Genomic DNA, 15188 nt, shown 5'->3' on the forward strand with positions numbered 1-15188 from the left:
AAGGGGGCAAAAGAGGGGGAGGTGTGGCGCTGCTAGTCAAGGACAGTATTACGGTGGCGGAAAGGATGCTAGATGGGGACTCTTCTTCCGAGGTAGTATGGGCTGAGGTTAGAAACAGGAAAGGAGAGGTCACCCTGTTGGGAGTTTTCTATAGGCCACCTAATAGTTCTAAGGATGTAGAGGAAAGGATGGCGAAGATGATTCTGGAAAAGAGCGAAAGTAACAGGGTAGTTGTTATGGGAGACTTTAACTTTCCAAATATTGACTGGAAAAGATATAGTTCGAGTACATTAGATGGGTCGTTCTTTGTACAATGTGTGCAGAAGAGTTTCCTGACACAATATGTTGACAGGCCAACAAGAGGCGAGGCCACATTGGATTTGATTTTGGGTAATGACCAGGCGAGGTGTTAGATCTGGAGGTAGGTGAGCACTTTGGAAACAGTGACCACAATTCGGTGACCTTTACGTTAGTGATGGAAAGGGATAAGTATACCCCGCAGGGCAAGAGTTATAGCTGGGGGAAGGGCAATTATGATGCCATTAGACATGACTTACGATGTGTAGGTTGGAGAAGTAGGCTGCAAGGGTTGGGCACACTGGATATGTGGAGCTTGTTCAAGGAACAGCTATTGCATGTTCTTGATAAGTACGTAGCAGTCAGGCAGGGAGGAAGGGGTCGAGCGAGGGAACCGTGGTTTACCAAAGAAGTGGAATCTCTTGTTAAGAGGAAGAAGGAGGCCTATGTGAAGATGAGGCGTGAAGTTTCATTTGGGGCGCTTGATAGTTACAAGGAAACGAGGAAGGATCTAAAGAGAGAGCTGAGACGAGCAAGGAGGGGACATGAGAAGTCTTTGGCAGGTAGGATCAAGGAAAACCCAAATCTTTCTATAGGTATGTCAGGAATAAAAGAATGACTAGGGTAAGAGTAGGGCCAGTCAAGGACAGTGGTGGGAAGTTGTGTGTGGAGGCTGAGGAGATAAGCGAGATACTAATGAATACTTTTCGTCAGTATTCACTCAAGAAAAAGATAATATTGTGGAGGAGAATGCTGAGACCCAGGCTATTAGAATAGATGGCATTGAGGTGCGTAGGGAAGAAGTGTTGGCAATTCTGGACAAGGTGAAAATAGATAAGTCCCCGGGGCCTGATGGGATTTATCCTAGGATTCTCTGGGAAGCCAGGGAAGAGATTGCTGAGCCTTTGGCTTTGATTTTTAGGTCATCATTGGCTACAGGAATAGTGCCAGAGGACTGGAGGATAGCAAATGTGGTCCCTTTGTTTAAGAAGGGGAGTAGAGATAACCCCGGTAACTATAGACCGGTGAGCCTAACGTCTGTGGTGGGTAAAGTCTTGGAGAGGATTATAAAAGATACGATTTATAATCATCTAGATAGGAATAATATGATTAGGGATAGTCAGCATGGTTTTGTGAAGGGTAGGTCATGCCTCACAAACCTTATCGAGTTCTTTGAGAAGGTGACTGAACAGGTAGACGAGGGTAGAGCAGTTGATTTGGTGTATATGGATTTCAGTAAAGCGTTTGATAAGGTTCCCCACGGTCGGCTATTGCAGAAAATACGGAGGCTGGGGATTGAGGGTGATTTAGAGATGTGGATCAGAAATTGGCTAGTTGAAAGAAGACAGAGAGTGGTAGTTGATGGGAAATGTTCAGAATGGAGTTCAGTTACGAGTGGCGTACCACAAGGATCTGTTCTGGGGCCGTTGCTGTTTGTCATTTTTATAAATGACCTAGAGGAGGGCGCTGAAGGATGGGTGAGTAAATTTGCAGATGACACTAAGTCGGTGGAGTTGTAGACAGTGCGGAAGGGTGTTGCAGGTTACAGAGGGACATAGATAAGCTGCAGAGCTGGGCTGAGAGGTGGCAAATGGAGTTTAATGTGGAGAAGTGTGAGGTGATTCACTTTGGAAAGAATAACAGGAATGCGGAATATTTGGCTAATGGTAAAATTATTGGTAGTGTGGATGAGCAGAGGGATCTCGGTGTCCATGTACATAGATCCCTGAAAGTTGCCACCCAGGTTGATAGGGTTGTGAAGAAGGCCTATGGTGTGTTGGCCTTATTGGTAGAGGGATTGAGTTCCGGAGCCATGAGGTCATGTTTGCAGTTGTACAAAACTCTAGTACGGCCGCATTTGGAGTATTGCGTACAGTTCTGGTCGCTTCATTATAGGAAGGACGTGGAGCTTTGGAAACGGGTGCAGAGGAGATTACCAGGATGTTGCATGGTATGGAGGGAAAATCTTACGAGGAAAGGCTGATGGACTTGAGGTTGTTTTCGTTAGAGAGAAGAAGGTTAAGAGGTGACTTAATAGAGGCATACAAAATGATCAGAGGGTTAGATAGGTGGACAGTGAGAGCCTTCTCCCGCGGATGGAGGTGGCTAGCACGAGGGGACATAGCCTTAAATTGAGGGGTAATAGATATAGGACAGAGGTCAGAGGTGGGTTTTTTACGCAAAGAGTGGTGAGGCCGTGGAATGCCTACCTGCAACAGTAGTGAACTCGCCAACATTGAGGGCATTTAAAAGTTTATTGGATAAGCATATGGATGATAAGGGCATAGTGTAGGTTAGATGGCCTTTAGTTTTTTTCCATGTCGGTGCAACATCGAGGGCCGAAGGGCCTGTACTGCGCTGTATCGTTCTCTGTTCTATGTTCTATATCAAGGTTTAACTCCATCTGCCCCTTCTCAGCCCAGCTCTGCATCTGTCAATGTCCTGTTGTAACCTGCAACAACCCTCAACACTATCTACAACTCCACCTACATTCGTGTCATCGGCTAACTTACTAACCCACCCTTCCACTTCCTCATCAAAGTCATTTAAAAAAACCACAAAGAACAGAGGTCCCAGAACAGATCCGTGCGGGACACCACTGGTCACCGACTCCAGGCGGAATACTTTCCATCCACTACCACTCGCTGTCTTCTTTCGGCCAGCCAATTCTGTATCCAGACGGGCCAAATTTCCCTGTATCCCATGCCCCCTAACTTTCTGAATGAGCCTACCATGGGAACCTTATCAAATGCCTCATTGTATGAATCCTCCGCAGTGCAGCTACAATATAACCAGTGATGCTATTCCCCCACTGCTTTTACATCCCCTCTATCTCGCCAAAAGCATCGATATCCTCCAACGTTCAGCTGCCAATCATGCCCTTCCTTTAACCATGTTTCTGTGATAGCCACAACATCATAGTTTCATGTTCTAATTGGTGCTCTAAGTTCATCTGACTTATCTGCAATACTTCTGGTTTTGAAATAAGTACACTTCAGACCATTGTGTGTGAGCAGACAGGGTGATGTTGTTGTTCTCTTATTTTATTCCCTATTTCCCCTTCAGTTATTACACCTCCCAAGCTAACACTCTGGTTCCCAACATCCCTGCCACACTAATTTAAATCCCCTGAGTGACTCTAGCAAACCTCCCAGCCAGTATATTGGTGCCCCTCCAGAGTAGATGCAACCCGTCCTTCTTGTACAGGTCCCACATGCCCCGGAAGAGAGCCCAATGGTCCTGAATCTGAAACTCTCCCTCCTACACCACCAGTTTGGACACGTATTTAGCTGCACTATCCTTTGATTTCTAGTCTCACTAGCACGTGGCACAGGGGGTAATTTGGAGGTTCCAATTATAGAGGTCCTGCTTTTAGCTTACTGCCTAACTCTGTGAACACCTTCTGCAGGAACTCATCACTCTTCCTGCCTATATCATTAGTACCAATGTGTACTATGACCCACTGGATGTTTACCCTCCCCCTTCAGAATGCTTTCTGCCTGTTCGGAGACATCCTGGACCCTGGCACCAGGAGGCAACATACATCCTGGAGTCTCTTTATCCACGTCACACAGAAGTGCCTAATCTGTACCCTTAATTCTGGAGTCCCCTATAACTATGGCTCGAGTGCTCTTTGCCCCCTCCCTACTCAACAACAGAGCTAGCCTTCATGCCACTGCTCTGGCTGCTGCTGCTGTTACCCTGTGATAGGCCATCTCCCCAACAGTATCCAAAATGGTCACCTCTAGAGAGGGGATGACCACAGGGATCCTACACTGACTGGCCTGCCCCCAGCTAGCGGCCACCCATCTATCTGCCTGGAGCGTGGGTGTCACCACATCACTAATACTCCTGTCTATGACATTTTCTGCCACTGCATGTTCCTAAGTGCATCACAACTGCTGCTCCAACCTCTCCATGCGGGCTTGAGGAATGCAATTGGGTGCACTTCTTGCAGATGTGGTCGGCCCAGACCGCTGGAAGCATCGCAGATTTCCCACATCTCACAAGTGCAGCACTTAAACCCCACTGACCGTATTCCATCACCAATTAAAGTATTGAAGAAAATGTATTGAACTCTTGCCTTTCACTTACGCTGAAGATACCGTCTCCAGTATCTCTCTGGATCACTCCCTCAGATTAACAGTTACAAGCAAGAAGAAGAAACCAAATCAAAAAGTGATGGTCGGCTTGTGGTCCCTGGCCGGCAGTTTGCGTACCACTGGGTGTAAATGGCTACTTAGTCGCTGCCTATTTGGCCATGATTCTGGGGTAAATATCTCCAGAATTCCATGGGAATGTGGTGAGGGTGAAGCAGATGAATTATTTTACAGTGCAGGTACGCAGGAATGTTGATGTGTTTTAACACGTCAGATATTGACTCGATTCCTTCACAATCCAGTGAAACACGGCAAACATATTTTCATGAATACGCGATTGCTTAGGAGGCGCAACTTTGCTGGTTCATTCTATTTCTCCTGATCGAAAATTGAAAGTGGACAGTTCAGTACCACAAGCAGCAGCTCCGGAACTGGACAGAGGTTCTATCACATCAAAGCACACAGTGAACTCCTTTTACAACTGCTAACCTTTACATGTTCATTGCTGTCGGTAAGAAAGTTTTTGTTCAATTATCTATCGGAATTTGTGTGTTACTGAGATTGATGGGGAATATTCTAGCTGCGCTGAAGACACTAAAGTGCTCACTATGGAGCTAGATGTACCTCAGAACCCGGAATGACAGCAGCTTCCCTCCCCAGAATCAATGTTCCAATGGGTTGGCAATTAGTTTCTGAGGTTTGTATTGTAGATTTGTTAATAATTCACTGTCGTCTAATCCTATCCCCCTCATTACAAACATTACGGTGTCTCCCAGACTAATCCCATTGCTCCCAGTCTAATGTTGCCCTCCTGCTCACTGTCTAAAACTCCAATGAGTTCAATCACATCTTGTGCATTGGCCGTTTGTATCAGCTATACCGTGTGACTGATATTTGTCCTTCCGCCCCAGTCTAATCATACTGTTAATCTCACTCTCCAGACTGTTTAATATCCCACTCTGTCTAATCCTACTGCACTGCTCACTCACCAGACTGTTTAATATCCCAGTCAGTCTAATCCTACTGTATTGCTCCTCTGCAGACTGTTAATATCCCAGTCAGTCTAATCCTACTGCCCTGCTCGCTCAGTCCAGACTGTTTAATATCCCATCAGTCTAAATCCTCTGTATTGCTCACCTCTGCAGACTGTAATATCCCTGTCAGTCTAATCCTACTTTATTGCTCACTCTGCAGACTGTAATATCCCTGTTCAGTCTAATCCTACTGTATTGCTCACTCACCAGACTGTTTAATATCCCAGTCAGTCTAATCCTACTGTATTGCTCACTCTGCAGACTGTTTAATATCCCTGTCAGTCTAATCCTACTGTATTGCTCACTCACCAGACTGTTTAATATCCCAGTCAGTCTAATCCTACTGTATTGCTCACTCTGCAGACTGTTTAATATCCCTGTCAGTCTAATCCTACTGCCCTGCTCACTCTGCAGACTGTTTAATATCCCTGTCAGTCTAATCCTACTGTATTGCTCACTCTGCAGACTGTATGATTTCCCAGTCATTCTAATCCTACTTTATTGCTCACTCTGCAGACTGTTTCATATCCCAGTCAGTCTAATCCTACTGTATTGCTCACTCTGCAGACTGTTTAATATCCCACTCAGTCTAATCCTACTGTATTGCTCACTCTGCAGACTGTTTAATATCCCAGTCATTCTAATCCTACTGCACTGCTCACTCTGCAGACTGTTTAATATCCCAGTCATTCTAATCCCACTGCACTGCTCACTCTCCAGACTGTTTCATATCCCAGTCAGTCTAATCCTACTGTATTGCTCACTCTCCAGACTGTTTAATATCCCAGTCAGTCTAATCCTACTGTATTGCTCACTCTCCAGACTGTAATATCCCACCCAGTCTAATCTTACTGCCCTGCTCACCCTCCAGACTGTTTAATATCCCAGTCAGTCTAATCCTACTGTATTGCTCACTCTCCAGACTGTTTAATATCCCAGTCAGTCTAATCCTACTGTATTGCTCACTCTCCAGACTGTTTAATATCCCACCCAGTCTAATCTTACTGCCCTGCTCACCCTCCAGACTGTTTAATATCCCACCCTGTCTAATCCCACGATCCAGCTCACTCTGCAGACTGTTTAATTCCCACCTAGTGTAATCCTACTGCGCTGCTCACTTTCCAGACTGTTTAATAGCCCACCTAGTCTGATCCTACTGCCCTCTCATTCTCCAAACTGTTTGAATCCAACATCAACTGATCCCACTTAGTTATCCAGTCCAACAATGCAGGATCAAAATTGGTTTGAAGTTTATGATGAATGGACCAAAACCCCATGTGGACATTGGGCCCGATAGACGTGTGCTGGAGTTTATCCCCAAACAAAGTTCCTCATATCAGCTGCAGGTCCAAGCAAACCACTATGAACAGCTGAGGGAGGAAAGGTGAACTCAGACTGAAATGCTAACGGGAAGGGAGAGGCTTGTCTGGACCAGAACCTGGCATTAAACTTCTGGGCCGATTGGCCGCCTCTCTGTCCTATTTTCTATGTAAGGGGCTCTGCTGTTTTTGATTGTTCATTTGCCACGTGTCAGATAAAATAATAAATCATTCAAATGAAATCAGTTGAATGTTAACTTGTCTTCCGACTATTGAAGTTGAGATGGATTTCAACCTACAACGCACCAGTTAACCTGTCACATCTGTCAAACTCCCCTGGGTTATGGGGTGAATGAAGTTTAAATTGAGATGTGATCCGCCCTATAATAATACAATATAGGAAAGTACAAGATGTTGCAACAAGCATAGAGCGGCACGGTAGCACCATGGTTAGCACTGTTGCTTCACAGCACCAGGGTCCCTGGATGATTCCACGGCTTGGGCGAAGTAGAGTTTTAGACCCCTCTGCAGAGAGAGAGAAAGATAGCTGAGTTTATTTCTTGGCCCAATGTCTGGGAATTGACGAATGGTCCTGGGATGAGCTGAGCTGAATTACTCTGTACACATTTCACATTGATCAAAGGCCAAAACCGTGGGGAAATTTGGATGAGGGAACAAAATGTATGATCTCCAAATCTGCAGCTGATACAAAGTTGGGTTGGTGGGTGAGCTGCGAGGAGGATGCAGATGCTCAGCGAGATTTGGACAGGCTGAGTGAGTGAGAATGTGCGTGGCAGATGCTGTATTATGTGGATAAATGTGAGGGCTATCTGATTCAGTATCAAAAATAGGAAGGCAGATTATTATTTGAATGGGTGTAAATTGAGAGAGGTGGGATACTCAGCGGAGACATGGTGTCATTGGAATCAGTGGCTCGGGAACGTAAGCGTGCAGGTGCAGCAGGCAGTTAAAGAAGGCAAATGGTGGTTGACCTTCATATGAGAGGATTTGAGTGTGGGAATAGGAACATGTTACTGCAATGTATCGGCCATTGGTGAGGCCACTACCTTGGAGTATTGGTGCAGTTGTGGTGTCCTTCTCTGAGGAGAGATGTTCTTGTTATGGCCGGGAGTGCAAGCAAAGGTGTACTAGGCTGATTCCTGTGATGGCGGTCTGTCATATGAGGAGCGGCAAAATCGGTTAGGATTATATTCATTTGGAGTTTTGAAGAATGAGAGGGATCTCATAGAAACTTATAAAATTCTAACAGGATTAGTGATGGTAGATTCAGAAAGAATGTTCCTGATTGTGCAATGGTGGGGGAGTCCAGAACTAGGGGTTTTGAGAATAAGCGGTAAATCGTTTACGATAGAGTGAGGAGGCATGTCTTCACCCAAAGAGTGGTGAATCTTTGGAATTCACCAAGACAAGTTGAGTCCAAAAGGTTGTGTCCATTCAAGAAGGAGTTGGATATAGCTCTTGGGGTGAAAGGGATATGGGGGAAAAGTGGTTCACAGTGTCATGTGAGAGTACCTTTAAGAAATGGGTGTTTCAGTAATGTACCTTTAAGAAATGGGTGTTTATCAGTGATGTCAGAGTGTGGGTGGAGCTGGGCTGTCTGTCAGCTTTTTACTTTTGTTTTAGTTTCGTTTTCAGTGGTTGGAGCAGGAGCCAGACAAAGCAGGTGTACGGCTGTTTCTTCTCTGCCATGAAAAGACTATCTCTTGATCATTTGGTGAATTCAGAATTATAAATGTTCTCAGTAGTGAATGTAAACCTAATGTGCTTCTGTTAAAAGGTGTTCTTTTGTCTTCTGGATGTTGTTTGGAAGTTATTAAGGATTACTTAGTGTTGTATTCTTTGGGGGTTATATTCAAATTGATGGTTGTTAAGATGTTCACTGTATGTTTTTAAAAAAGGTTAACTTGAGTTCATAGAAATAAACATTGTTTTGCTTTAAAAAATACTTTTTGATTTCTGCTGTACCACACATGTAGAGTGGGTCGAGTGTTCCCCATACCACAATCTATTAAAAGTTGTGGGTCAGGTGAACTCCATGATACACTTTGGGGTTCTCTTAATTCTGGCCCATAACTCAGGGTATTGAACATGATGATCAGCAATGATCAGAATGAACGGCGGAGCAGGCTCTAAGGGCCGAATGGCCCTCCTGTTTCTATTTCCTGTGTGTCATTACTTGAGGGAGGATTGTTGAGGTCTTCTGACATACTTGGCACCTCACTGCCTTTGGTTTCCAATGCAAATCCTGGATTGGATGACCAAGGAAAATGTATGCATGACTGGAGTGTCAATCTGTTAATCCTTCACCAGACATTAATGGAAGACATTACCAGTGGGTGCATTGGTCAGCCATATGACAGTGAGAGCCATATGACCACTACTATCTAGATGGACAAGGGCAGCAGACACATGGGACACCATTGCCAGGATTGTATGTGGAAAGAACCAGCACAGTCGCTGGGGCTGATTGTCTCATCTTATCCTGTGAGAAGCTTTGCCAAGAGCGAGATAGAGATTTAGACGCCTGTGCAGAGAATGAGAAGGATAGCTGAGTTTGTATCTTGGCCAATGACCAGGAATAATTACTGGTCTGGGATGAGCTGAGTTGAATTAATCTCCATACAGTCACATTGATCAAAACCGAAATCTTGGGGAAAATAACTGCGTCAGGTTCCAACTCCAATCTGTGCTTCTTTCCAGAGGGAAGAACGGGCAGGCGAATTAGAAATCAAAATGTTCCACTGCTTGGTTTTAGTCTCCTGGAGAAACAATTTCTGTGAATCTGACCGCTGTAATAATCAGACGAATGTTTACAGTGTGTAATATTCCCATTCAGATCTTAGGAACCTATTTAAGAAATGTGTGTCATGACTTTCATCAGTTGTCTGTGCCCCAAACTGGGGAATTAACACCCTTCCACTCCCATGCGTCCTTTTCAGCCTAGCCCGTTGCAAAGCTTTTGGTTAAATGTATCTTTACAAAGCTGGTGCTACTTGATATTTGCTAACACGCATGCTTAATGGATTGGGTAATTTTACTATGTTTTGACCCGATGTAAATGCATGGACTTGTAACTCATTTATTTATGTGCAACGTGCTGTCCTCATGAGAACAGAACACATCATGAACTGGATTTACCAGCTGAGGGAGTTTCGTGTGACACCTCTTGAAATGGTCTTTCATTGAGTTCAGGTACAGCTCCCCCCGACTATCCATTCTTGTTTGAGTCCCACATAGGGTGTGCAACCCACCTGGGAATTCAGTCACTTACAAATTGAACATTCAGCCTCTGATCTTCAGGTAAGTGTTCTCCAAGGCAGCCTTCAGGACGCGCGACAACACAGAATCGCCGAGCAGAAACTGATAGACAAGTTCCACACGCATGTGTGCAGCCTCAACCGGGACCTTGGATTCATGTAGCATTACATTCAGCCCCAGCCTCTGGCCTGGGCTTGCAAAATCCTGCCAACTGTCCTGGCCTTGAGACAATTCACACCTCTTTAACCTGTGATTAGCCCCCTCTCCAGACGCACCGTCTGTACCTGTAAAGACTAAGTACCTACAAAGACCTGTATTCAAAGTATCATCTTGCATCATTGGCTTTGTCTTTATATCCTGTGTTTACATTGAAGGAGGTGTGCTCCGAAAGTTAGTGATTCCAAATAAGCCTGTTGGACTTTAACCTAGTGTGTAAGACTTCTTACTGTGCCTTTATATTCACACACCATCCCCATCCGATGGCTTTGCTCTTCTGGTCCAGCTAACGACAGCAGATTTTTTAACATTCTTCACTTGCAACAAGATTGGAATAAAATAACATTTTCACAGCATGTTTCCTTTTCGGTTTGAATGAGCTTTGTTCTATTCCATATAATTGGAAAGTCTTTTGAAAAGCAATTCTGCTTCTGCGACTTTTGGCTAAGGTGAGTGTGAGGTCAGGTGTAATGCCTGGATCTGGTATGTCTTATATATACATATATATATATATAAAAGACATACCAGATCCAGGCATTACACCTGACCTCACACTCACCTTAGCCAAAAGTCGCAGAAGCAGAATTGCTTTTCAAAAGACTTTCCAATTATATGGAATAGAACAAAGCTCATTCAAACCGAAAAGGAAACATGCTGTGAAAATGTTATTTTATTCCAATCTGTTGCAAGTGAAGAATGTTAAAAAATCTGCTGTCGTTAGCTGGACCAGAAGAGCAAAGCCATCGGATGGGGATGGTGTGTGAATATAAAGGCACAGTAAGAAGTCTTACACACTAGGTTAAAGTCCAACAGGCTTATTTGGAATCACTAACTTTTATGCTTATTAATCAATTGAACTTATATATATATATATATATATATATATTTTATATATATATAAAATATATGTATATATAAAAGTTAGTGATTCCATATATATAGATATATATATATAAAATATATATATATATATAATATATATATATATGTATATACAGACACGGGTCATGCCGTGAGGCGATGGCGAAAACTCTGTGCACAAATTCCTCACATAATGATGAAAATTATGCAGCTGGTGGTTTGTATTGGACAGAATTGTTTTCTACAAACAGGAGTGTGGAGCTGATGTTGAGATGGTTTTTGTGAAAATTGGAACATTGCAAAACCTAGACTGATCTAATCCGGGCACAAATTCAATGCACCAGGAGCTACTACATAGTGATTATGAACAAGAAATCTAGATGACTTTCCTTCCCTCCCTTCTCTAGGGCAAGAAAACCTTAGTGTCGAAACATTGACTTGATTCAGGATAGACTGGGAAAGTGAATGTGGCGTGAGTTCCGAAGGTCGGCCAGCAAGGGTCCCGAAGATGGGCCAGCGTGGGTCCCGAAGGTCGGCCAGCGTAGGTCCCGAAGGGTCGGCCAGCGTAGGTCCCGAAGGTCGGCCAGCGTGGGTCCCGAAGGTCGGCCAGCGTGGGTCCCGAAGGTTGCCAGCAAGGGTCCCAAGGTCGGCCAGCGTGGGTCCCGAAGATCGGCCAGCGTAGGTCCTGAAGGTCGGCCAGCGTGGTCCCGAAGGTCGGCCAGCGTGGGTCCCGAAGATGGCCAGCGTGGGTCACGAGGTCGGCCAGCGTGGGTCCCGAAGATGGGCCATAGTAGGTCCCGAAGGTCGGCCAGCGTGGGTCCCGAAGGTCGGCCAGCAAGGGTCCCGAAGTCGGCCAGCGTGGGTCCCATAGGTCGGCCAGCAAGGGTCCCGAAGATCGGCCAGCGTAGGTCCCTGAAGGTCGGGCCAGCGTGGGTCCCGAAGGTCGGCCAGCGTGGGTCCCGAAGATGGGCCAGCGTGGTCCCGAGGTCGCCAGCGTGGGTCCCGAAGATGGGCCAGCGTAGGTCCCGAAGGTCGGCCAGCGTGGGTCCCGAAGGTCGTGGCCAGCAAGGGTCCCGAAGGTCGGCCAGCGTGGGTCCCATAGTCGGCCAGCAAGGGTCCCGAAGGTGTGGCCAGCGTGGTCCCGAAGGTCGGCCAGCGTGGGTCCCGAAGGTCGCCAGCGTGGGTCCCGAAGGTCATCCAGCAAGGGTCCCGAGGTCGGCCAGCGTAGGTCCCGAAGGTCGGGACAGCGAGGGTCCCGAAGGTCAGCCAGCGTGGGTCCCGAAGGTCGGCCAGCGTGGGTCCCGAAGGTCGGCCAGCGTGGGTCCCGAAAATCGACCAGTTGGCAAATGTGTGTCCAGGGGAAAATAAATTGGAAAAACACTAGCCCAGACCATACACGGTTTGTTAGAGACAGCTGTCTAATGACGGTATTAATCTGAATCAATTGATTAATATTTTAGTAACTCTCTCTCATCCCTCCCTCTCCCTTATCAGAACGATTCAACAGCTGCCTGGCTGGCTGCACATTGAAACAGGACAACATCAACATGTATCCCAGCTAAAGCCATAACTCTGGAATATTTTCCTCTTCTACTATCTTATCGACATCAGTTAACCCGAGAATAAGAGCATGCGTTTTGCGCAATGTTGGTGATGTTAGTTCGGGGGTTCATTATCCATACACTCCATCTGGTAGTCACTGCATTAATTAAATTCTGCACCGTTTATATGATTGCTTGAACAAAGAACAAAGACAAAGAAAAGTACAGCACAGGAACAGGCCCTTCGGCCACCAAGCCTGTGACGACCATGCTGCCCGGTCTAAGCTAAAATCTACACTTCCTGAGTCCATATCCCTCTATTCCCATCCTATCATGTATTTGTCAAGATGCCCCTTAAATGTCACTATCGTCCCTTGCTTCCACCACCTCCTCTGGCAGCGAGTTCCAGGCACCCACTACCCTCAGTGTAAAACAATTGCCTCGTACATCTCCTCTAAACCTTGCCCCTCGCACCTTAAACCTGTGCCCCCTAGTAATTGACCCTCTACCCTGCCGAAAAGCCTCTGACGATCCACTCTGTCTATGCCCTCATAATTTTGTAGACCTCTATCAGGTCACCCCTCAACCTCCGTTGTTTCAGTGAGAACAAACCGAGTTTATTCAAGCACTCCTCATAGCTAATTCCCTCCATAGCAGGCAACATCCTGGTCAATCTCTTCTGCTCCCCTCTCTTGAAGCCTCCAGACCCTTGATGTGATACCTTCCATTTTACAATTGACCAATATACATTTATTTTGTGCTTTGCACAATATCATTGTTAACAAAACTAACAAATTTACTGATCCAGGCACAAGTCTGGATTTTGAAAATGAATGCCCCGGAGCTTGTTATCTCCCCACTAAAGTGATTTCAAATTTCAGAAATTACAATTACAATTTCAGATTTTCCATTGTTAACCTGTCTGCTTGATCTGGCAGGGTGGATGGTCAGTACAGAGTTGTCTGAATCCAAAGAGGAAAATTGAAATAGGTTGCCCGAAAGGATCTGCGGTTGGTGTATTATGAGGGTGTGATGAGAATGAAGAAGTAGCTTCAGACCAACAGTAATGATTTTATATTCAGCAAAATATTTATTAAATGAAAAATACACTTAAATGCAAGAATACCTTCACCTAGCTAACAGTACTTTCAAAGATTTAAAAGTGCCCTTTTAAAAATTCTCAACAGATCTTGGCTCAAGTAAGTTAGAATGGTTATTGATTTTCGAATCAAATCCAAGTAAATGCATGACCCAAAATACTACGCCTCTCAGAATGTTCTCTGAAGGTGACAGCAAACTAGCTCTATAGGAATGACCTTTTGAACAATTTGTTGTCTTTGATATGTTACCAGTCCCAACACCACACCATCTTCAGTGTTTTCCTTATTCTCCTTTAATCTTACACCCTATGTGTCTCCTACAATCCAGTCTTGACCCTGTATGAAACCTGCAAACCTTGGTTTCTGGTCTGTACAAAATGAGAGTGATGTTCCACAACAAGAATAGTAAAACTCTTTTCTCCTGACACCTTCCTTCGTTTTGGAAAAAGAACTGCCAGAACTCAAAATCAGTTTCCTCCTAACCCTGGGTCACTGTCTGTGTGGAGTTTGCACATTCTCCCCGTATCTGCGTGGGTTTCACCCCCATAGCTGAAGATGTGCAGGGTAGGTGGATTGGGCATGCCAAATTGCCCCTTAATTGTAAAATAATAATTGGGTACTCCAAATTTATTTTTTTTAAAGTTCAGCATCCTTTTTGCAATCCCTTCCACATTAATTACCAGCTTTTCCACTAAGATATTACAAGATGCATACATTAACATGACAAGATACACAAGTTCGCTGTATCATTGAGATCCTTTCATTCCCTTATTTTGATGGAGGAATAGTTTTGTTGATGAATAATTAGCTTCTTTGAAAACCTTTTCAATCTTTGTGCTAACTTCTTGCAGTAACAACGCACCAATTTCCACATCGCTCACACCAATAGCCAATTTAAACTGTTGGCATAATTTAATGCTGCTTAAACTGGCGCCATCGTCAATGCAGTTTGTCTAATGATGTTCAAAGAATAACGATATTACAACTAGTTTTTCTTGATGCACCAAACGAGCACAGCATCACAACAGTCCAGAGCAACAAGGACAACGCAAATTAGGATGATATGGCCTTGCTCTAAAAGTCGATCTGTGAAAATAATTGGAAATGGTTAGAGGCAGCATAACTTCAAAGTTACAATTATAATTTCAGATTTTCCATTGTTAACCTGTCCTGCTTGATCTGGCAGGGTGGATGGTCAGTACAGAGTTGTCTGATTCCAAAGAGGAAAAATTGAATAGTTGCAGAAAGGATCTGCGGTTTGTGCATTATGAGGGTGTGATAGAGAACAAGGAAGTAGGGCGGTATTCCCGCCCCACCCCCATGCCGGATGGGAGAATTGCCGGGTTGCCGCGCGAATCGCGCCACGCCGTCCCCGACCCCCGCACGCAATTCTCACACCCCCCCCCCCCCGAAACCAGCGCCGTGCGAATTGCGCAGGCCG

The 15188-nt window shown here is 45.1% G+C and overlaps 1 protein-coding gene across 2 annotated transcripts in view; it reads right to left on the reverse strand.

Moving 5' to 3' along the window:
• Positions 1-14392: 14392 nt before the first annotated feature.
• Positions 14393-15188, reverse strand: part of LOC119975272 (urokinase plasminogen activator surface receptor-like) — an 80925-nt gene continuing 80129 nt past the window's right edge. Inside the window, exon 7 of one of the 2 annotated variants that reach the window (XM_038814981.1) lies at positions 14393-14833. In XM_038814981.1, coding sequence (XP_038670909.1) covers positions 14733-14833 — 101 coding nt within the window. In that variant the 3' untranslated portion in view covers positions 14393-14732. The remainder of the gene's footprint in view (positions 14834-15188) is intronic. The other variant, XM_038814982.1, reaches the window with a different exon arrangement.

The sequence above is a fragment of the Scyliorhinus canicula genome, chromosome 12 (assembly GCF_902713615.1).
Source record: "Scyliorhinus canicula chromosome 12, sScyCan1.1, whole genome shotgun sequence".
Taxonomy (NCBI): Eukaryota; Metazoa; Chordata; class Chondrichthyes; order Carcharhiniformes; family Scyliorhinidae; genus Scyliorhinus; species Scyliorhinus canicula.